This window comes from Schistocerca nitens, chromosome 7 (genome assembly GCF_023898315.1).
Source record: "Schistocerca nitens isolate TAMUIC-IGC-003100 chromosome 7, iqSchNite1.1, whole genome shotgun sequence".
Lineage (NCBI taxonomy): Eukaryota > Metazoa > Arthropoda > Insecta > Orthoptera > Acrididae > Schistocerca > Schistocerca nitens.
Window position 1 is genome coordinate 504,730,449 of NC_064620.1, and position 24,286 is coordinate 504,754,734.

Below are 24,286 nucleotides of genomic sequence, written 5' to 3' on the forward strand. Positions count from 1 at the left end.
CTATGTGGACCTTTCTTTGAGTACTTGCTTTTCGTGTAGGCACTTTTAACTCCTTTTTTTTTTTGTCTTTGTGTTCTTCGGTTCTGACATAACCCAAATTGTTTTTGTGCCCAAAAATAAAACAATGTCGCGTGCCACCAGCCCTCAGTAGACAGGGTCAGACCATCAACACAGGCATGTCCACTCTTGTGTTAGTGCACCAATGTTGAGTCAACACTGTAAACAAAACTGTACTTTCAGTTACATCCCTGTGGACAAGATGGTGGTTATCCCATGCTGTGATCACACGTGTGGTCCATCGCTGTGTATTATCATCTTCTGTCCACAGCTTCAACAAACTCATCTTTGTCATAGCAATGTGCCCTGTACGAGCCACAGTCTCACAATATGACTGTCCTGTTTCCTGGAGGCCAATCATTTTGCTCCGCTTAAACTCTTTCACATGCTGATATTCCTCTCTTTGCTTTCAACAAGGCATACTGACACTTGGTTGCATGTTTCTACTGCATTTGATGCCTCTGCACTGGCTGTGTGTGGAGTAGTATTGAGCTTGCCCGTTACATGAAAGGGGAAACTCACAGGTATGTGTGTGCCATTTCTTTGAAATTGTAATCGCTTATAATGGTTCATTAGTTCAACACTTCCTCCAGTTTTGGACTGATTTAGACTATTCCCTCTGGGTGTTGCAATTTTCAAAAACAGTAGAGTACTCCTCTTGTAGCCAGTTCACATCGTATTTGGTGCCATTTTCGTTTCATAACTGTTAAACATTGTTAATGTATGTTAAGAAATAGGAAACATTCCAGTGGAATTTTTAAAAGCGTATCAATAATTATACCAAAACCAACAAAGGCAATATTGTATGGATGCTGTCTTATCCTAAGACAGCATCCAAGATAATTCTAAATACAGGCAAAATTCAGCAAAAGGAATGATCGACTGGTGTTTTGTGCAGACCACCTAGACTTCAGAACTAGTACAAAACCAACAGAAGCAGTTACGTATTCTGCTGAAAAGCAGACTAGAAAGAAATGGATGGATCTCTTACACATTCATTGGTAAACAATATTTAAGTGTGGTTGAAAAGGTAGCTAAAATGAGAAAATTTAAGGCAGGATGTAGCAACTCACTGGTTACTAACACCTACTACCTGCGGACATGTCAGGCCACTAAGCAAAGTGCAGTGCGTGCTCACATTTGAACAGAGTGCCTTCAGGTACCTTCTATCAGAGGCAGCACATTCATCAATGGCCTTCACCCGGTCCACCACGCGCTTGCAGCACTTCAGCAGTGACACCTAATGGGAATAGTTTCTTTATATGGACAATAAAATCAAATAACACCAATCAAATTAAGTAGGAAAAGATAAAATGATAATTAAATCGACACCCTAGCTGCAAACAGGTGTTTATATACGTCATTGGGGACATGTTGAAAATGTGTGCCCCGACCGGGACTCAAACCCGGGATCTCCTGCTTACATGTCAGACGCTCTACTACAGATTAATCTACCAAGTCCCATATGAGTTGGGGCATAGTGTGTGTGTTTGCACAAGTAGGTCAGTGGCTGGGTAGCCATATTTTAACTATATATGAAGGTAGTATCTGTTCCCAAAAGAACAGGAACCATTGATGACCGTGCAACTTCTCTGAAATGAAATGATAATTAAATCGACTCCCTAGCTACACACTGGCCCTCTCTCTACACCTACCCGAACACAACTGTAATGCAGTAACTCTGCTACTACTAATAGTCATTTTACTTAACCTGGTAAGCCTCCTAGCTGTCAGTTATTAATGTATTTGATACATGTACATTGCTTGCATTGTGTTCTTGTTGATGTTGCTTCATGGCCCTCACTATTGGCATGTCATTCCTTGACCCAATAAATTTGTATTTCTTTTATGGTCATGTGTGTCCTTGCATTCGTAGTTAGGAAACAGGGTTGTCGTGTACCTTTGTAAATCTTTAACATATGTGTTGGAGAAGTCATACAAACTATGAAAGAAAAAAATGGATGGATTAAAATATAGTGGAAAGATACTGTGTACTGTATTTGCTGATGACATAGCAAATAAAAGGCATTGGAGGCAATCAACAAAATCTTGTAAATGCTCTCCAAGGCATTAAAATGTCTGATGCATAAAGAAACTGAGAAGAAAGTGAATGTAAATAAGAAGAAAAGTGAAGTAAGGGTAATTATGAAGAACTTGACAGGACTAGCATGGAAATAACCATGGCACTCTGAGTGATAAGTGAAGCTTGTTTCCTCTGATCTCTACACCCCTATCAATATTCATCCAATAAAATCAGGTCACACTTTATGGTGAAGATAATGTGTGTTTAACATACAACACATAAATCAGTTGTTTACTTACAACTTAATGTCCAATCTCTTTTACTACTCATTCATTGTTGTTGTGATCAAACTCTTTGACTCTTTTCTGTGATGCCTTAAATAAATGTAATTGTGCATTCCATATGTACACTGTATTATTTATAGTGTGCATCACTCAAGATACTACTCTGGAATAAATTCTTTTGTAATAGTATACATGATATAAACTGTTTTAACTTTTTATGTGTTTGCACTTAAAAACTGTACAAATGTCTCACTGTTGTAGTTCATTACTTTGTTATTTTGCAGGGAATAGCTGCCAGATATATACCACCTAATTATGGAATGGAACTAAAAGTGAACACAGACAAAGACGAAATGGCAGCCGTATTTCCTCCAGAGAGCTTTGCAACAAAGACACCAGGTTAGGTAAATTGACTATTAGCAGTAGCTGAGTTACTGCATTACAGCTGTGTTCGGGTAGGTGTAGGGAGAGGGCCAGTGTGTAGCTACCTTTTCCTGCATAATTTGATTAATATTATTTAATTTTATTGATAACCATAACTCAGAAGTTGATACAGTGAATTAGATGAGCTGGTTGCAGACTTGATGTATAAATTGGTTGGAAATTCCTTAATATGATTTAATATATGTTCTCATTCAAGGGGAGTGTAAAAAATGAGATGACCTACATTGGTAAGAAACAGAGAATTTTCCAGTAATCTTCCACATGGTTATTTTTCACAGCTTCGGATTTAGTAAAGTTTTTAGTGTGGTGGTGACAACAACTCATCAATCCCATTTGCCTGTTCAGTTCAACTTCATTCATTTGCAGGGATGTAAGGGATTGATCCTGTGGAACAGCAAACCACCATACTAGTTGAAGCCTTAAAGCTGTTTTCACTCAGTGTGGATTTTAATGGGACGATCTACCAATGAAAATGTAACAAACTTAGAATCTGGGTCCATTTTCTTAATGGTGTTGAGGGACTAGTGCTGGTCAGAGACTGGTTTTTCTGGATGTGTAGCTTTCATGCTATTTCTATATTTGCAGCACTTTCTTTCCTAAATTTCGGCTTGAAAAATCTTGGTGTGGCCTGTAATTGAGATTTGTCCCCTCAGATCATCAATTTCAAAGTGACATGCACATGTATCTTGTGGGTTGAAATTAATACCATTACAAGTTACTTCAGTTACTTTTCTAAACTACACTGGAGAGTAGTGTCGAATTCAGAATAGAAATTTTGCTTGGCCCTATTATGTATCCCACACCACTTTCCTTGATCTTAACGTCATCCTCACTGAGGGTTGGCTACACACTTCTACTCACGTTAAACATGCTAACAAACAACAGTACTTAAATTTTGACAGTTGCCATCCTTTCCATGTCAAACGTTCTTTCCCCCTACAGCTTTGGCATTCAAGGCAAATACATTTGTGCAGTTGCAGACTCTTTACAGCAATACACCACCACTCACATCAGTCTTTGCTTGACATATTTACCCCACCAGCCTAGTTAAGAAGCAGATTTCCTGGGCTGTCACCTCCAGTCTGGGTTCTGCTGATCCTTCCAAAACACAGCTTAAAAGTACACCTCTTGTCACTCAGTATTATCCTGGTCTTGGATGTATTGATCAGCTACTTCGACAAGGCTGTGAATCCCTAAAATCATGCCCTGAAATGACGTTTATTATGCCTGACATTTTGCTCAGCTTATTTAGGGTAGCTTTTCTTCACCTCCCCAGTCTCGGCAATATGCTGGTCAGACTGTATGCTGCTTCTGCTCCCACGTCCCTACCCTGTGGCTCCTACCCCAGTGACCATCCCTGCCATAAGACTTGACCAATGCACTCCCCACCACCAGCTGTACCAATCCTGTAACTGGCAAAACATACATTTGTGAAATGACACGTCATGTACCAAATGTTGCATAAACATTGTTTGGTCTTTTACATTGGTATGTATACCACCAAGTTATTAGTCATGATGTGAATGGATATAGAGAAAGGATACACACTGGCAACACACACTGTCCTGTTGTAGATCATGCTTTACAACATGACAGTCATAACTTCAGTGCCTGTTTTATCACGTGTGCCATCTGGATGATTGTAGGTTTAATAGCTTCATAAGTTTCATTACTAAGGAATTGCGTCTCAGAGGTAGTGCTTTCCTTTTTAATGGAGTCTAGATATGGCAGCAATTGATTCTGTAGCCATTCCAACCTTTTGATGTCAGTTGAAAAGAACTGCATTCTGTCATCATTGTGAGTACGTGAACGATGTGATGTACTGCTGACATCGTGAAGTGTGTACCATATTAACACATGCTCTATATCTTTTATTGTAGCTTCTGAAGAAGTAAGATCCAAACCTTTGTTGTCAATGTGACTATTTAAGAAGCTTTAGTGCCACAATTACTTCTGGTGAAAGTGTCTGCTTCACTTGCTCAACATTTATTTATTGAAGTTCGTGTGATATGTTTCCTAAAAAGAAAGCTGACAGGTTTTGTAATTTCTGAAGCTTGTAGTTGGTACAGTTGTTTTCTGTTTTCCTTAGAAATCATTCCCTCACCACAAAACATACTTCTTTCTGGATAGAGAGACCTCAAATTCTTTAAAATGTGATACTTGTTGAAAACTGGAAACACCGGCCATTCATTTTTCTGGATGTGTCACTTAATGAGATGGTGATTTACTTTCACGCAACCTTTTCATCATAGCGCTGTTTATTTTGTGATTGTCTGTTACCAACCATGGCACAAAATAAACCCACATTGTTCTATTTCATGAATCACAGACAATGTCAGCTTATGCAGCTATGTATCAGAAAGCTGCTTAGTGAAGAAACACATTGCTGGTAGCCTGAACTTGGCTGTAAGTCTGCTTATCATGAAGCAGAACACACAGTTGGCTAGAATTCGTAATTTCCTTTGCACATGTTGTTGTGACTTGCTACCATTCTCAATCTGCTACAACTGCACTGGATCTTGTTCTCCAAAAAATACATCCAGTTTTCTGCGATACTGAAGTTGCTTAATTGACATCTCATCAATTTGCTAAGCTACAAAGCGACTCCACCTTTTCTAGATAGCTAGCTTCTGCTCCCAATCTTGATTTTGTCTAGGGTGTAATGTGTGATGAATGGCAGCTAGCTCTAAATGTGGGAAAATGTTAGCTAATGCTGATGAGTGGGACTAGCAAACCTGTAATGTTCGGATTCAGTATTACTGATGTCCTGCTTGAAACAGTCAAGTTGTTTAAATATCTGGCCATAATTATCCAAAGCTACATGAAATTGAACAAGCATGTGGAAACTGTGATAGGGAAGGTGAATGGTTGACTTTGGTTAATTGGCAGAATTTTAGGAAAAGATTGGCTCACCTTTAAACGGGACTGCATATAGGACACTGGTGCAACCTATTATTCTTGAGTACTGCTTGAGTGTTTGGGATCCATACCAGGCCATATTGAAGGAAGACATTGAGGCACTTCACAGGCAAACTGCAGATTTGTTACTCGTAAGTTCGAACAGCATGTAAGTGTTATGGAGATGCATCGGTAGCTCAAATGGGATTCGCTGGAGGGAAGGCAATGTTCTTTTCTAGAAACACTATTGAGAAAATTTGGAGAACCAGCATTTGAAGCTGACTGCCAAGCAATTCTACTGCCACCAATATACATTGCGCGTGAAGACCACGAGGATAAGATACCAGAAAATAGGTTGACACGCAGGCATATAGATAGTTGTTTTCCCCTCGCTCTATTTGTGAGTGGAACAGGAAAGAAAATGGCTAGTAGTGGTACAGGGCACCCTCCGCTACGCACCATATAGTGGCTTGTAGAGTAGATTTAGATGTACTGGGTAAGTTCAGCATAGAATCTCTATCATATTTGTAACCTTTGGGAGAGTAATATTACCATATGATGCACTGTTGTATTACTTCCTCACTCCAGTGAGACAAATCTTTTTTTTGCTCCAGTAAGAATTCTATTTTAGACGTGTTATTTTCTTCTGATATTAATGATTCCAGGTTTTGATGATTGGTTTTATTTCCATACTGTGCAAGTTGTTCTGACAGCATGTGAATGTTACATTCCTGGCTCTTTAGTTTGTCATTTAGTCTCCATGTTTTAGTTTTTTTATCCTCTTGGTCCTTTTTCCAAAGCTTTAAGTTTGGAAAGCACATCATCTTCTGTTTGAACTTAAGCTTCCGTGAATGCATGTAATGGGACACTAGTGCTGGCTTTTTGTGCAGGGCTTGCACTTTTTTTACGTTTACTTCACACCTGGTTATTTGGAGACTGCTTTTCAATTTGTTGCCTGGCTAATGCTGTTATTGGAATTTTATTGAGAGGATAATTTGGAAAACTGCTGGGAATACTACCTGTTCTCAAAATCTTTCTCCTGTAACGAGATTTATAGTCTGCCTTCGGTAAAATGTTGACTGCAAACTATTGATGAACTTGACAATGAATTTGGCATGAAGTTGTCTCGAGAAATCACTTGTAACCCCACATTTTGTAGGTTATTATCAATCGGAAATTTGTGGTAACTTATGCCACTAGTTTTTCCTTTTTTGTTCTTATAGAGCGGCACACAACAGTAAAGCATCTGGAGGGAATGATGAATGTGTTTCAGACTCCATAGAAATGAAGTATTTACATGCTTTTATTGCAGATTTCCAACACTGTCAGCAACTCGCATAACGGTAGTACAAATGCAAATACTACAGCAATATTTTCAGCATTATATGCTTTCTGTATTGCTTGCCTTTATTAAAAGCGGACTGCAGTTAATCTCCAAACACGATAAAATCATTTAATCATATATTACATATTCACTATTCACAGTCTACACAAGCACATGAGATTTTGACACTAACAGTTCCACAGTCCAGGAGTGCCTGGCCATAGCCAGCTAGCATACTGGCATGCAGGCTATGGATGGAGAACAGTCAGTGCGTGGAGCCAGGCGCAAGAGAAGTTCCAAACTCCATAGACATGCTGAGTCCCATTTGATCTCGCAAAGCGCTGAGGCTGTTAGAGCGGGCTATGCTGTAATAAACAGTGTACTGAGTTCTGTTACTGAAGAACTCTTTGGGACACTCGTATGTCTGGGAACCTACTCCATATGCTCACACCTTCATTAACGGACTGCAGTGGGCATTGTGTGGAAGATTTTCCGGAAATTCAGAAATATGGGATCTACCTGTTGCCCTTTGCTCATGGTTCGCCAGATATCGTGTGAGAAATGGACAAGTTGAGATTCACACAAGCAATGTTTTCTAAATCTGTGTTGATTTGTGGACAAAAGCATTTCTACATTAAGGAAATTTATTATATTCAGATTGAGAATATGTTCAACAATTCTGCAGTAAATGACATTAAGAATATGGATTTGTGATTCCTTTCTACATACAGGAGCCACTTGTGCTTTTTTCCTGTCCTTGGATCTTTGTGCTAGGTGAGAGGTTTGCAATAAATTCAAGCAAAGTAAGGGGCCAGTGCTGTAGAGTAATCTAAAGAGTTGTAAAAGTGAATTGGGATTCCATCCGGACAAAGTGACATTTTTTCTCACTCTTTCTTTTGTTTCTCTACTCCAGGAATGCCTTTACTTTAGTCCCCATACGGGAGTCTGTATGATGGTTACATGACAGTAAGTTTGTACAATTCACCTGCATGAATGATTTCTTACTTGTAGATAATTGAAGGGATCGCATTGTTAAAAAGAATTTAAAAGATACCAGTCATTGTACAAGAGGTGGGGTTCTTCCTACACATTGGTCAGGGGCCTGAAGATGGCATAAAAAAATTGAAATACAGTTGGCTAAAGGTGTGTTTGATTTGAACCTTTATATTGAACAGCTGAGGCTCCACAACCATCCTTTTTTAAAGATGGGCTTACAGAGACTTTGTGAAGTATGGTGCCAGGAAGAACAGAACTTTTGGTGAGGTGTCCATGGGTTTATCAGTACACAATCAAATAGGAATAACGTGAGAGAGCTTGGTCTGTGGAGAAAGGAGTAAAAGGGGAAGTCATCTGTTGAAATTATGGACAGCATATAATTTAATCATTGTTAAACTAAGTGTTAAATATGATAAAAGAAGGGTGTATACTTGGAAGATACCTAGAGACACCAGGCAGTTTCAGATAGTTAGATAATGATAAGGAAGAGATATCAATGCCAGATTTTAAACTGCGAAATTTCCAGGAGCATGTGTGGACTCTGACCATAAGGTATTGGTTATGAACTGCAGATTGAAACTGAAGAAATGCAGAAAGCTAAGAAATTACGGAGGTAGGACTGGATAAATTGAAACAGTTGTTGGTTTTGCAGAGTTTTAGGGATAGCGTTAGAGAACAAGCGAGATGAGAGAACAGAGTATAATAATATGAATGAGTAGCTCTAAGAAATGAAATAGTGGAGACAAGAAAGGATCAAATAGGCAAAAGCATAAGGCTCAGTAGAAATCATTGAATAACATGAGATATCTCAATTTTATTGATGGATGGAGAAAATATAAATGTGCAGCACATGAAGCAGTCAAAAGAGAATACAGATGTCAACAATGTGTGATCAACAGAAAGTACAAAATAGCAATGCAGGAATGGCTAAAGGAGAAATGCAATGATGTAGAAGCATACATGATCATGGGAAAGGTAAGTGACACCTGTAGATAAACTAAGGAAAGTGTTGGAGGAAAGACAAGAATCTGTATGAATACAGAGTGCTCAGATGATAAGCCAGTACTAAGTCAAGAAGGAATGCTGGCAGGCGAATATATAGAAGAGCTATAAAAAGGAAAAACAGACTTGAAGACTTTATTAAGGCCAAGAAAGAGGAAGTAGATGGAGATGAAATGGGAGAAATAGTACTGTGAGAAGAATTTGACAGAACATTGAAAGACCTAGCTTGAAACAGGGAACATGAAGTCAACAGCATTCCCTTAGAAATATAGTGATTTTTGGCAGAACATATACCAAAACTATTGCACATGGTATCTACAATATAAGATAGGTAAAATGCCCTCGAACTTTAAGAAGACTGTAAAATTCCAATCCCAAAGAAGCAGTTGCTGACAGGAGTGAATATTACAGAACCATCATTTTAATAAGTCATGGTTGCAAAATACAGACACGGACTATTTGAAAAAGAACAGACAGACTGGTAGAAGTTGACACCAGGGAAGATCAGTTTGGTTTCTTGAGAGATGTAGGTCATGTGAGGCAGTACTGATGCTAAGACTTCAAAGATACAAGGGGGGACCCAAAAGCATGAAAGTTGTTTAAAAAAAATGTATCTTTGACAGAACATTACATTTTTAAAACTTACACCTCTCTCTCTCTCTCTCTCTCTCTCTCTCTCTCTCTCTCTCTCTCTCTCTCTCTCTCTCTCTCTCACACACACACACACACACACACACACACACACACACACGCTCTCACTCTCACACATACTCACTCACTCTCACTCTGTGTGTTGAAAATGCTTTCCTTTCATGTTTCTTTTAGTTCTTGGAAATATTGAAAATTCACAGAGGACCGGTTACAGTGAGTATGGTGTGTGATTGGGTGAGAAGCTACTGTTATTTGGTTTCAAGGCTAAAAGTGCATAACACACGATTCTGTGTGCACAGGGGCATTTGTGTAGTGAAAAAGCCAATCTCCTAATTGACACAATGCAGATTGATTACTGCCCCCTCCCTCCCACTGTTTCACATAATCATTTTAGCAGTTGAAGGTAGTAATGTTGGTTAATTGTGATACCTGGGGAAAAAATTAAGGGGGGATGATCCCCTTGGTGGAAAAAACAGAAGAAGAAGAAAAAAAAAAACACCTTTCTACCTTTCTGTCTTCAGTTTTGAAGTTTTCCACTGGCCAGATTGTTGTTTGGTGTCTGGGTCATATTCATAACACCGTGAGTCATCATTTGTGCCGTGCGGGGGTAGTCACGCGGTCTGAGGCACCTTATCACGGTTCACGTGGCTCCCCCCCGTTGGAGGTTCGAGTCCTCCCTTGGGCATGGATGTGCATGTTGTCCTTAGCGTAAGTTAGTTTAAGTTAGATTAAGTGGTGTGTAAGACTAGGGACTGATGACCTCGGCAGTTTGGTCCCATAATGCCTTACCACAAATTTTCATCATTTGTGATGACTTTTGCGTCAAAATCTGGATCAGTTTCTAATTGTTCTCTCAATTCCCAGTACTTGCCCAAACAATTGGGTCTCTGATCACTAAAAAGCACATGAAGAATTAGTTTTGCTGCAACATGTTTCATCTTCAGTCATACTCCTGTGGAATGAACTCCTGGATATTCCAGTCATTTTCCACCAATGCCACATGGTCGTGACACAGATTTTTCTGTATTTTCATCCATTCTGGAAGTCGTGGAATGCCCTGGTAGTGATTCGTCTACAGCTGACACTTAACCACTTTCAAAACGAGGAAACCACTTGTAAATCCTTGCCTGGCTCAAAGTTTCCTCCCCATAAGCTGTCTGAAGCATTACAACAGTTTCTGCTGTTGATTTCCGTAACAGGAGGCAGAACCTGATGTTAGCACATTGATGTTTAACGTCTGTCATTGAAAAATTGCGGAATGCGTGAAACGGAACTTACAGAACCAGTAACGGTGACCATAATAATGTTTCCACACCTGTACTGTTAGGGCCGTTAATACAAAATGGTGTCTAGTGAAGGTACGTACGGGAAAATTCAGAATTATTGTTCTACCAGTTCCCAGAGAAAAATTCTCATTATTTTTTAGTTCTTCATTGTAGCATGAAGAGGGGCATACACCTACATTTATAGCATTTGTAGATAATTCCGAAGTAGCAGGCATAAAGCAGAGGAGGTAAAAGGTTGTCTACAGTTTATGCAGAAATCTGAATGGAGTTATAAGAATTGAAGGACATGAAAGAGAAGTAGTAGTTGAGAAGGCAGGCAGGGTTCTACCCTATACCCAATGTCAGTCAGTGTGTAAACTGAACTAGCAGTAAATGAAAACAAGGAGAAGTTTGGAAAGGAAATTAGAGTTCAGAGAGAAAAGACATTAACTTCAAGGTTCGATGATAACATTGTATTTATTTCAGAAACTGTGGAGGACTTGGAAGAGCAGTTAATGGAACCGATAATGTCTTGAAAAGGAGTTCAAATAAAAATGTGAACAGGTATATCAAACCACTTCATGATGAGTGAAATAAATTAGGGAATGGAACACTAGAAGTACTTGATGAGTTTTGCTATTAGGATAGCAAAATAACTGGCAATGGCTGAAGTAGATAGGATGTAAAATGCAGACCAACAATAGCAGGAAAAACACATCAGAAAAAGATAGATTTGTTACCATTGAACATAAATTTTTGTTAGGAAATCTCTTCTGAATGTGCTTGTCTGGAGTGTAGCCTTTTAGGGAAGTGAACACAGACAGTAAATGATTTAGATAAGAAGAGAACAGAAGAATTTGAAGTGTGGTGCTACAGAAAAATGCCAGGTAGATCAGATGACTAATGAAGAGGTACTGGATTCATATGTGGAGAAAACAGATGACTAATGAAGAGGTACTGGATTCATATGTGGAGAAAAGAAATTTATGGCACCCTTTGACTGTCATTGAAAAATTGCGGAATGCGTGAAACGGAACTTACAGAACCAGTAACGGTGAGGGAAGTGTGGAAGGTAAAAATTATAGAGGGAGGTCGAGGCAAGAACATACTTAGCAGGTTCAAACGTATTTAGATTAAAGTAGTTATCCAGAGATGATGATGCTTAAACAGGATGCACTATCGTGTAGATCTGCATCAAACTAGTCTTCTGACTGAAGACAACAACAGAGGTTATGGGACCTAGAGTCTCCCCTTCCCTTTATACTGCCGTAAGAAAATGACAAGTTTTTGTCCCTCACTCATGGCTTACAATTCATTACTACATCAGAATATTTTTATGATTTAAAGATGGCAATGGCCAAAACTGGTAACTGTGAAATGTACTATTTTTGTGATGAAGGTGGACCTTTACAAATAAAGAAACGCATGATAGATGCTGTAGTTCTATTACTTAAAAGTGCCTTACTTCATTTGTTTTCTTGTAGCTGTATTTTTTTCTGGGTACATGGACCTAACAGACTGAGTTCTGTTAATTTTTGTAACGGCCAGTAAATGCTATTACTGTATAATTGTTCATTCTCTTAATTTACAGCAAATGGCAATGAGTTAGTAGTCTTCTATGCAACAGAGCTACAATCTCAGCAACCATTATGTGTACAGAGTAGCACAAGCAGTAGCAAAAGTAACAAGAACTGCAGAAAAATGATAGCACCACAACTACCGGCAACAACAACAATTGCTGCAGCAGTTACACCACCAGCAGTAAATGCAGCAGCAACAGATGCAACTCATGGAGCAACAATTGTGTCACTCTGAGATGACCCATGCTACCTGGACACCTCATACTGATCTCATTTGCTGCACTCAATAATGACTGCGAGGAATGGAATGCCTGCACCATCATCTCGCAGTGGGACACATTACTGGCACTGATTGTTGCTGGGACCAGCTTTTCAAATGGCGTAGACCAGAAGTGTTTCAGATGATAAAGAATATAGCTCCTCAGAGGGCCTTCTGTCTTCACTCTGGATGAGCACATGGATAAACTAGCCCAATACAATGATCACTGAGTGTATGGAGTATCAGAATGACTGTGTTACCTTTGATGTTTTAAACAACTAGCACAGATGTACTTACACCGGGCCACCAAATGCAAGAAATTATAAATCCTCTTTCACAGCAGAGTATTGTTGGTTGGTTGATTTGGCGGGAGGGGGACCAAACAGCGAGGTCATCGGTCCTATCAGATTGGGAAAGGAGGGGGAAAGAAGTCAGCCTTGGCCTTTCAAAAGAACCATCCTGGCATTTGACTGAAACAGTTTAGGGAAATCACGGAAATCCTAACCTGGACATGGGTTTGAATCATTGTCCTCCCGAAAGGGAGTCCAGTGTGCTAACCACTGCACCACCTTGCTCGGTCAACAGAAGGCTGTGTTGAATCTTATGCAGACAGCCTCGTGCAAGACGAGTATTTCAGGACATGGCCAATCAAGTCTGGATTTATGCTCTGAAGGAACCAGATCTTATCTTGGGAGAAATCATAGCCATTCCAACAAGCTTTTTTCAGTGTCCCATCACAGACCCAACCTGTCTCACCAACATTGAAGGGAGCTTCCCTACTGTCCAAAGTGCTTCCTGTGCCATAATGACAGTGAATGCCCCAACCACAAAACAAATTGCATAGTTTGAATTCAGACAGGCCAATTCACCATCATTTGTCACAGCACCAAAAGACTGACTGTAAGGCCCTCACCACCAATATAGATAAACATCGCCCACACAATTTGGGGTGGGCTTCATCTTAGGTGATTACAGTTACACTTCCACACTACTAGACAACAGGCACTATTTCATTTGGATACTGGCACTATAGCATTGCTGTTGTCCATAGATATATACAGGCAGTTGAGCTCTGCAACTCTTCTACCGTGTACTACACATCAGCTCGGGGGAAGCACCAATTCCAATTTTAGAAGTGTAGTGTGCTTTGGCGCCACACAAATCAATTACCTGGCAAAATTTCTGTATTTCTGTTTGATATTGGCAGCATCTGCAGCAATTTCCCCTCCCTATTTCAATGAGTTTTAGGATGTGCAAAAGGGTATTGAGCACACATCATTATTCTTTATGGCAATGCCATTTCACAGTTCACACGTTCCTGTCCTATGCCTTATGCCATAAACTAACCTGTATGGAAAGGATTCAACACTACTGTGACCTAGGATGTTCTGCACTGAAATCCATCAAGTCTCTCTTAATTCCCCATTGTAGTGGTCCATAAATCAGATGCAATATCTGTGGTGACTTCAAGACCACAGTTAATACTTGAACTGTAATAGATACCCATTACCAGAGCCCAAAGAATTATTTTCTTACAGTGTAGGTGGCCATTGCTAATCAAAAATCAATCTCTCTGAAACATACTTCCAGTGTCCCCTTCATGCAAATTCTCAAATATTTGTGGTGACCAATACACCATTTGGATTATACCAATTCTTACATTGTAGGTGGCCATTGCTAATCAAAAATCAATCTCTCTGAAGCATACTTCCAGTGTCCCCTTCATGCAAATTCTCAAATATTTGTGGTGACCAATACACCATTTGGATTATACCAATTCTTACATTGTAGGTGGCCATTGCTAATCAAGAATCAATCTCTATGAAGCATACTTCCAGTGTCCCCTTCATGCAAATTCTCAAATATTTGTGGTTACCAATACACCATTTGGATTATACCAATCTGTAGACTGTCAAAGGTTCCTGGAACTCAGATAACTTGGACAACATCATAGTAACTGGAATAGATAAAGAAAACAGTTATGCCATGCCCAACAAGTTGTCACACTACTAGAACAAAAACACGTTTGTGGCAACCTGCAAAAGTGCTAATTTTTTGTCAGAAATAGGATACTTTGGACACGTTATGGGAAAAAGACGGAGCGAGGCCTGCAGAATTGCATCTATAAACCATACAGAAACTGCCTGAACCAAGCAATCTGTCAGAACTTAAGGTACTTGGTAAAATAAATCAGTGTAGATACATCACGCCAAAAGCTGCCTTGATAGGTGCACGATTGAAAAAAAACTCTGAAAAGCCGCCATCCATTTTGAGTGGACTTGTGAATTTAAGCAAGCTTTCTCTGCTCCCAGGTATTGTATAACAGAAGCTCTATGCCTTATTTGCTTTTCTCATGTGCCCTTTTGTTCTAGCAATAGATATCTCCTACTGTGAGGTTGGAGCAGTATTGTCACATTGCATAACCAATGTCTCTGAATGTCCATTTGTGTATGTGTCTGAAACCCAGCTAACAAAATTATTCACCAATTGAAAAGAAGCCCATCTGTGACATTCAAAGATACCATGAGTATCTGTTCGGGAGAGTATTTGAGTTGTTTGTTGACCTCAAGCCACTGCTGGCAGTATTTGCATCTGACTGCTGCATCCCAGGATGTCCAGCCCAGCCCTTATGCTTAAAGACCTTGTTTCTCATTAAGTAGTAATATAAGATTGCATATAGACATACAGCTTGCCATGCCAATTCAGACATTTTATGAGTGAGTGCAGAGCATATGTATGATGTTTTGCCAAAGATTTGTTGGCAAATAGATAACCAACTACTAGCAGCTCTAACAGATCTTTCACTGAGAGCTGCACCAGTAGCAGATGCAACAGATAGGTACCATTGTTTATGTTGTATTCGGTATTACACATGCAGTAAATGTCATCAGGGTTTTTTCCAACTTAGCAAGTGGCTATAGGACTGTTCTTATTCGGACACTAATTGAAAGTGCAGTAAGGAGTACTCCTCTTATCGATGGTCGGAGAAGGTGACTGGATGTTACTCCAGAAGCCTCAGTGTGAATTGCTAGCATTCCTCCACCATTGTGGCTTATCCAGAGCCAAAGAACATTCATGCTGGTATGTATACCGGTATAATATAAATCAAGACATCACCAAGATGCTCACATACTGCCACGTTTGTCCCAGAAGCCACCACTCGGGCATTAGCCCATATACCGGGTGCGGCAGAACTGACTAAGCAGTATTAAGGAGCAATAAAAAGTAAACCTGGATGTATAGAGAAAAAATGTTTTTATTTTCTAAATTAGTACAGCATACCATTTTACATTCATTTAGTTTTGAAAATAATGTCCTCAAGGTGGTGGCTGTTAGCATCAATATATTGTCGTAGACGATCCATGAAGTTTCGAGCAGCTTTCGCACACACATTGCGGGGTATGACATTCACTTTGTCAATAATTCACTCTTTTAACCCTGGTAGGGTGTGAGGGCGGATTTTGAAAACCTTTTCCTTCAGATATCCCAAAAGAAAGTAGTCACAAATACTCAAATCTAGTGACCGCGCGGGCCACCCGACATCACTCCTCAAAGAGATGAGGTGTCCCGGAAACATTTCTTTCAAAACATTAAGTGAAATTCGAGCTGTGTGAGCGGTAGCTCCAACCTGTTGGAACCACAAGTCCCCCAGTCCATGTTCTTCAACAATCTCATCCATTCTGGGTTTCAGAAAATTTTGCAATATTGAAACATAACGTGTAGAATTCACTGTCACAGTCACTCCTTCCTCCTCAAAAAAGTAAGGGCCTACCGTGCCAGATTGTGTTGTGGCACACCACACTGTCACTTTAGGAGAATGTTGCAGGCTTTCGTGAATAATTCGGGGGCTATTTTCAGCCCAGTAGCGAAAGTTTTGCTTATTCATGCACCCACTAAAGATGAAAATGTGCCTCATCACTAATGAAGAAAGCTGCATTCGGAGGGATCTGAGCAAGCATTTGCTCACACAGATTTTGACAGTTGGCATAGTCTGCTGGGCGTTATTCTGGAGAAATCATTATTCTAAAAGGATGGAACTTCAAATCGCATTGCAGAATCTTTCTCAAACTGCGGTCTGAAATCTCCAGTGCAACAGCATGTCGTCGAGCAGAACGTTGCAGCGATTGTTGAACTGTTGTTCTCACCCACTACACATTTTCTGGCGTTCTGATGGATCTGCATCGGCCATGTGTACCTATTCTTAATGTGCTACCAGTAACCTGCAACTGCTGAACCCAGGACCGAATTGTGTTTGAATCAGGAACGGCATTGTTACGTGGGATGTTGAACTGTCGCCAAAAAGCTCATTATGTAGCTATCACAGATCTGTTGTTTTCATAAAAAGCGCGAACAGCAAAACCACGCTGTGCACTGGTCCAGACCATGTTGGCTACTGAAATGGGGTCAACAATTGAACAAAGGCAGACCACGTGCAACTGCCTACCCCCACCACAGCCCCAGCGGTAATCGATAGAAACTGCTTAGTCGGTTCTGCTGCACCCTGTATTTGCAGCAGACTTCTCTAAAGTCATTAGCTTAGACAATGGCCCCAATTGTGATCCCAAACATTTTCAAACTCCTCTGCCCTCAATGGTATATGACATCTTCTTACGATTCCCATCCATCTTTCTTCCTGTGGTCCAGTAGAATATCTGTTGTGAACATTCAAGACACACACATGGCTCAGAATGTACAGGAGAAGAATTAGGTGACACTGTCGACCATGAGAATGCAGGCTTTCTTGGCGAATCTCGATGATAAGATCTTATCACTATTGACCACATTTTTAAGTATATACTGTACTACACTCATCAACAAAGAAGCTCAGCTGAATTGTTTCATGGTAGACAACCAAGGAGAGCACCTATAGCCAATTGCCAACCATTACCAAAAGTCAAGCATTTATTCAGAGAACAGTTCTTGTTTATGGATAGAGGTGTCAAACTTGTTGGCTCCTGGGCACCAACAACAAGCTCTAGGTTACAGCGATGGATTAGTGACACGTGAACCACATGTGCTGTGCGGGTTTCCTTGTGTGATATTCATCATCACTGCCAGCAACAGTGCAACGATGACCACCACAAGCAGAACTGTGCCCAGAAGACAGTGCATCAGCCCTAGCACGTTGGAATTTTTTACGTGTCCGAATGTGTAAAAGGCGGAAGCAACCACACCAGTTTAGTCGCCATCCCCAGCAGAAGATGCGTAAATACTACCACTGGGGAAACCAGCAGCTGCATGAATACCATTATCTCCGGACACTAAGCCATGTCAACCACATGTAAGAGGATGAGGCATGCATTCCAGCTGTACTCAGTGTCTTTGGGAAACAGGGAATTTATATATCTGCAATTGATAGGCAGAGAACATGGACATTGTATGTTAATTCACTCTGCAGAGCAAGTGAAAGCCAGCTCTCTTGGACAGCCACCTGAAGCAGATCATCACTAACTACACCAAACCTGTATTCTCACTGCCACTCGACACACACACGCACACACACACACACACACACACACACACACACACACACACGGGTCACTGAACAACAAACACTACCACAGGAATGTAGTATTCATTATGCTTTTCAGAATATCTGCCCTTGGTCCCATGCAGCTTTTCAAGCATAAAAAATCATAATAGTATGAGGTCGTAGCAACATCGTTGAAAGGGACAGCAGGAGGTCCTATGGGGTGGAGACCTGAGCAGGAGGTGGTCGTCCAACCCAACCTCACTACCATCTGTTGATACCCTCAGGTATTATCCATTCATGACCTTTCTGGACACCAAGACTCTGAGAGGTCAACCATATTTCTCTCAATGGTCAGCCACATTGGATTCTTAGGAAGTGATCTCTCAAATCAGTTAGCCATGAGGGCTACCAATATGGATGCTGTGTAGATAGATATACTGGGTTACTTACAAATTATGTATGCCAATAATTGCTAGTGTCATAAAGTATGGAGTGGTGTGCTGTAGCAGTCAGAACAAGCCATTTACCACAAAGGGTTCTATAACACCATGAATGTCTTCATGCAGAACATCTCATCAAGATTCTACAGTTCTTTGGTGACTCCACATTCATATCATTAGAATGATTCTTAAATATATTCATAAAAAAGTACCTATGCTTACTGTCATTGTGGTGCTCTTTTAACCAGTGGTGCTCATATTAGAAGAGTGCCCACTGTTACCGCAGTAAGGATAACTCTGAAGTTAACAAACTCAGTACCCTCACTTTAGCCCTGACAGCTGAGTAGTGAACTTTATTTTACATTCTCTCTCACACTGTGGCTTGTTTGATTGTATCTGAAGTTCAGAAATAAGGTCTTGTCACTCTCCGGGCTAGGGTGCCTGGTCATCATCTGCTGCATCTCACAAGGGGACCACACGCCAATCAGATTTTTGTATGTGAAGTATGAAACTTAAATACCGGCTTACCAAAATGATTCTCAACAATTCACAAGAAAACTAACTAAGAAGTTTTCTAGGTGCATTTAATACCTTAAACTAAGGCGATTTTTCAACAGGCATTGTGGCTCAGTAGCAGAGTGCCTATCTGTCACTTTGATGGCCTGGGTTTGATTCTGGGCCAGTGCAGATTTTTAAACAAAAGTGTGTATCACATGAGGATTTTCATGAAGTGTAAAGTATGTGAATAAAAAGAAAAAAAATAAATTTGCAGGTTTTTAAGTTTAAACAGTCTTTTATAAAGGATTGGTAACTAAGAATTTCTGTTTACAATGAAAACTATATTTTTGTGTGTGAAATGTAATTTGAAATAAGACAGCTCCCATTTTGATAAAAATGGGAATTATATATTTGTTAATTAGCATATATTTGATGACTTCTGTATTTAAATGGTGTAGGTATTCGAATGGAATGGGGAAGGGGAGTGAGAGGCTGACTGAAACGAGACACAATCCAGCAATTACCAATTTCAAGCTCTAGTGGAATTCTGGAAACTTTTTTAATCACTCAAGTAGGCCTATGATATGAATAATCTTGGGTTGCCCCAGTTTCTGAATGGAGCTTCGGCTGTGATAAAAAGAAAACTTACCAAAATTTCAGACTACTTCTAGTTGTTTTGAGATTTTTTCCAAAACTAAGTGTTTAATTGAAAAATCCAAGTTATCCAGAAATGTAGAGCATTAAATTTTGCATTGAGTGACAAAACTTTCCTAATTAATTAAATTTTTCCTATAGGAAAGTTATTTGAGAAAACAGTTATCTTACACACTTTTCTTTGCTACAACACTTGCGACATTTGAGAATTGGCAGATTTTACATAAAATTTTATAAGAGGAAAGTTGTAGAGCATCGAATCATGTTTCCAAAAAGTTAAAGAAAGTGACAAAAAATCTAACAGGTAAGTAAATATCGCTATTATTCAGTTATATGTGACTCATGGTTAACGACCAACTTCAATTTCCTGCTTTCCATTCAGTAAATGTTTCCAGTATTCACTTTCTTATTTCAACTACTTGTGCATAATTGCTAACCTACACATTATCGAGATGATAATTTTGAAAACTGGAATTAGTAGAATAGTGGCATAGCCTGCAAAAGACAAAAAAATTGTTTACAAGGTTATTAATGAAAAAATATGTTAGGTTTATTATTGTTTTATTACACATAAAGGAATTTAATTCAACTAACAATAAATGGAATTCGTATGGTTGTATAAAATTATGTTGATACAATAAAATTAAAAATGCACCTTCACTTGAAGTAAAATATTAATGATAGCTATGTACAATCAGTTTTTCTTAATTTTTTTCAGCGCTACTACTGTATACATTTGTAGAATGAGGGTCCAAATAATATTTACTCTAATTGTTCCATTCTTCCATATTCGTATCCTTGGTGTGATCTATTCTTGCTGTTCCCAAAAGTTGTTCTCTGTGTTACGGTCGTCAGTCTCAGTAATAGTCAGTTAGAACATGGGTCAAGATTGGCCTGTGCATAGTTGGCAAACAGTGGTACACTTCATGCCATTTTTCATGCAGACACAACCGCCATGGCATCCTGTACCACATGTGCGGTAAATGATTTCTCACTTGTGCAGTTGCTGCTGCTTTACCAGTGGGAACTGGCAAGAGACAGAAGTTGGAAGCCTTCTAGCCCCATTGCAGTGGATTGCTTTTCCAAGCTTGCACTGGCAAATATGTCAGGGAATGCTGTCTAGTAGCTGCTTCCCTGGGAGGCAAAGAGGCGAGGTTGAATGATATCTTTGACACACATTTTTCTAAGATTCGATGGCAAAGCACATTTTTAATGGCTTTGCTTCATCTTCACAGTATATGGTTGCTGTGAACTTCTGTCAAGCCTATCAGTCTTTAGCAGTAGCACTGGAATTGCTGCATATCTCTGCTAATTTCAATATGTTGTATTTTGTCTTCAAAACTAGAACCTTGTTTTTCAGTACTTGAGACAACTTGAAATTTAGGAGGCTGTAGACTACATCACCTTGTCTGCCATCGGTGGAAAAATGTTACGGGACAGTGGGGTTCAAGTGATCAGAATCACAAGGAGGTCGGTGCCCTCCTGGACGACGACACTATCTGAGTGCTGAGGCAATGTCAACTCTCAAGTTGTCTATAGTAAAGAAATGAGGCACTGTTTATTTTGTTCATTTGAGGAAAATATAATTTTTACATGGTTATTGACATTGTTTCATTAAACGTGACAGTCTGTAGGTGGCTCTGCACAGTCACTCAGCTGACTTCGTGCTCCTGTCACTTGTCACTTCAAGGTATCCCTCAAATGCAATTGTGACCTTTGTGCCTCACTAGCACGTGATGTAATCCACATATTATGTAATTACCAACAATATTAGGAAAAGGAGAAATTGTGACTCACCTTAAAGATCCGTTGAGTTGCAGACAGGCACAACGAAAAGACTGTTAACACATTTAGCTTTCAGTCTAAACCTTCTTCAGAAAAGGAGAACGCACACACACACACACACACACACACACACACACACACACACAAACACACAAACACACTCACACACATATTCCAGGTGTCATCTTTGCAGTGAGTAGCAATCCGTCTTTTCCCTAATATTGTTGATATTACAATGTGCAGTTACCATTGTCTGTGTTTATTATGTAATTAAATAAGACAATAGTTTTTAGCCTTCCACGCCACTTGCACAACGGAAATGCTCCATCTTCACTGAACTCTGTATTTCCAAAGTCAGTTGGGTCTTTAAAGACCCTTGTAAAACACAGCTTTTTGCATTTTTATCTTATCTACATCATCAAACATAAAGGATACGGGGACAGATCAAACTGAAAACAATGATGAAATCTTCTTTAGACTTTTTGTTCCATTTTTCATAGGGGTGATTTTGACATACAATGTGATTTTAGGTGTCGTATACTTTAGAGTTAGGACTTATTTCTGTGAAATTTCACTCTTTGATGCTTTACAACTTTTCTCCCATAAAATGTTGCATGACATTGACTAATTCTTCTAGTTGCAGGTCTTACGCTTTTTTATAGGAAAATTTAATCAAATAGTAAAGTCTTCGTATTCAGTCATTGCAAAATTTAATGATTTACATTTTTGGTAACCTTGGCATTTTCAATTAAACGCTTAGTTTCAGAGGAATTTGGGAAAAAAGAAAAAGTTAAAAATTTTGACCCCCCCCGCCCCCCCTCCAGCTGAAGCTCCACTCAGAAATCGAGGCAAACTCATGTTAATGATATTGGAGGTCTACTTGAGTGATTAAAATACCTTCCAGAGTTTTGCTGATTTTTGGGAGGGAGAACTGTCATTTTTTGGCCTATATGTCATACGAATTGTTGGTGTGTTTTTGTAGAAATGTAACTAAACTATATTACAGATTGCCATACTCATTCTATCCCAGTATAAATTCATATTCTTGAGAGGAAAAAAACCTTGTTTCACAAAGCGACTAGCTTCCAGCGCACGTAAGTCTATCGATTATTCAAATGACTTTGAAATGCATCCTGTCGTTTTTTTTAACATTTTTGAACACATTCTAAGTTGATTTTTGAATGAATCGTAAGTTGATTTGGGAATGCGTGCATAGCATACATGATGTCTCTGTCAGGGGAACCCTCGTCACATGTAGAAACAAACTTTCCTACAGACAAAAGCAGCTATACGAGCTGACCGAGTAAAGCCGAACGGCTGAATGCCAACTGCTGTCTGATTGTCTGGTTGATTGGGTTTGCGAATGATGAGCGTTGTTACAATTATTAGCTAAATCCATAGATTCAGACTACAGGAGTGGAAATAAACAAATAACAGGTAAGAAAGATTACGTATTACCTTCTCGGTGTCGAAGAAAATGAAATTTTGCCGGAAAAGTTTTGGCCAGATCGCTATACTAGTAAGGGCCAGTTGTACAGTCCCCATCTAGCAGCCGCTTTAAGTTCTATTGTGGAAGAAGCGCGGAAAATGCGTTGTATGAACATGTAACAACGCCTAACCGGAGAATAACCACGGGATAATTAAACCAGGGATTCTGCAGAGTTAGTGAAGTTAACTGTGTATAAGCTTTGACATTGGCAGGAATATAGTTACAGAATTAGTGATAACAAGACTGTTTGTTAGAATGAGGAAGGAGAAGAAACGGGGATATCACACAAATTGTGGAACAATATGATGATTCCAAGTTTGTATAAAAATTTCGTACTACTACTTTTTGATCTCATGCTTGAGAAACTGGAGCATATGAATGAAGTGTGAAACTATTCCCTAATGTAAAGCTTTTTGCTTGCAGTAAGCCTAATAGGCATTTGATATTGGTACTTTGTGAATTATATTCTGTCGTTACAAAAAAGACCATTTGTGCCAAAACAGTCTTATTTATTTAGTGTGTGTTACAATTGTTGCAGTATTAGAAAGGCTCAGTTTGTTTTATCTAGCAGACAGTGACAAAATAGATGTTTTCAGATTGGGAAACCACACCAGTCTTGGGCCCTATTTGTATTAACAGCTTTTTCAGTATTAGACAGCGCCATTTCGATTTTTCATGTAGCAAAACGTTTCACGAACTTTCGCAGAAAGGAAAGTACATCATGTAAAGTTGTAGCAAGATCAGAGAGAAAAAAATTCTAGGAGCTAAGGATTGAATAAATGTGTATTGTCTTGCTTGTCTCATGTCTTAACTGGGTCTATGTATCCTATATTTAATTTTATGTCACACAAAGCAGCAAGTTGTTAGCTGATAGGGAATAAAGAGTGCATATTTTCTGAAGAGTCCTTTTTTTTAATAAAAAAATAGGGACAGGTTGTCAGACCGGCTGACTGTAAGCAGGAGAGGCACCACAGGACATTTTAATTTCCATTGTCCTGAATACAGTTTGATGGCATCCATCACAAAATATACACGTTTCAATTCCACATAGCGAAATACAGTGATGTGCGATAGAAGAAGCTGTGTGAAGAGGCGAGGCACTGCACTTTGGTGCACTTACGACCAAATAACATGTTATTTACTTGAACACACATGTTTTAGGCA

At 39.4% G+C, this 24,286-nt stretch overlaps 1 protein-coding gene across 1 annotated transcript in view; it reads left to right on the forward strand.

Annotated features, from left to right (window-relative positions):
- LOC126194869 (little elongation complex subunit 2-like) overlaps positions 1–24,286 on the forward strand; it is a 221,481-nt gene that overhangs the window by 111,420 nt on the left and 85,775 nt on the right. Inside the window, exon 6 of the mRNA XM_049933213.1 lies at positions 2,649–2,763. Within this exon, the coding sequence (XP_049789170.1) occupies positions 2,649–2,763 (115 nt within the window). The remainder of the gene's footprint in view (positions 1–2,648; positions 2,764–24,286) is intronic.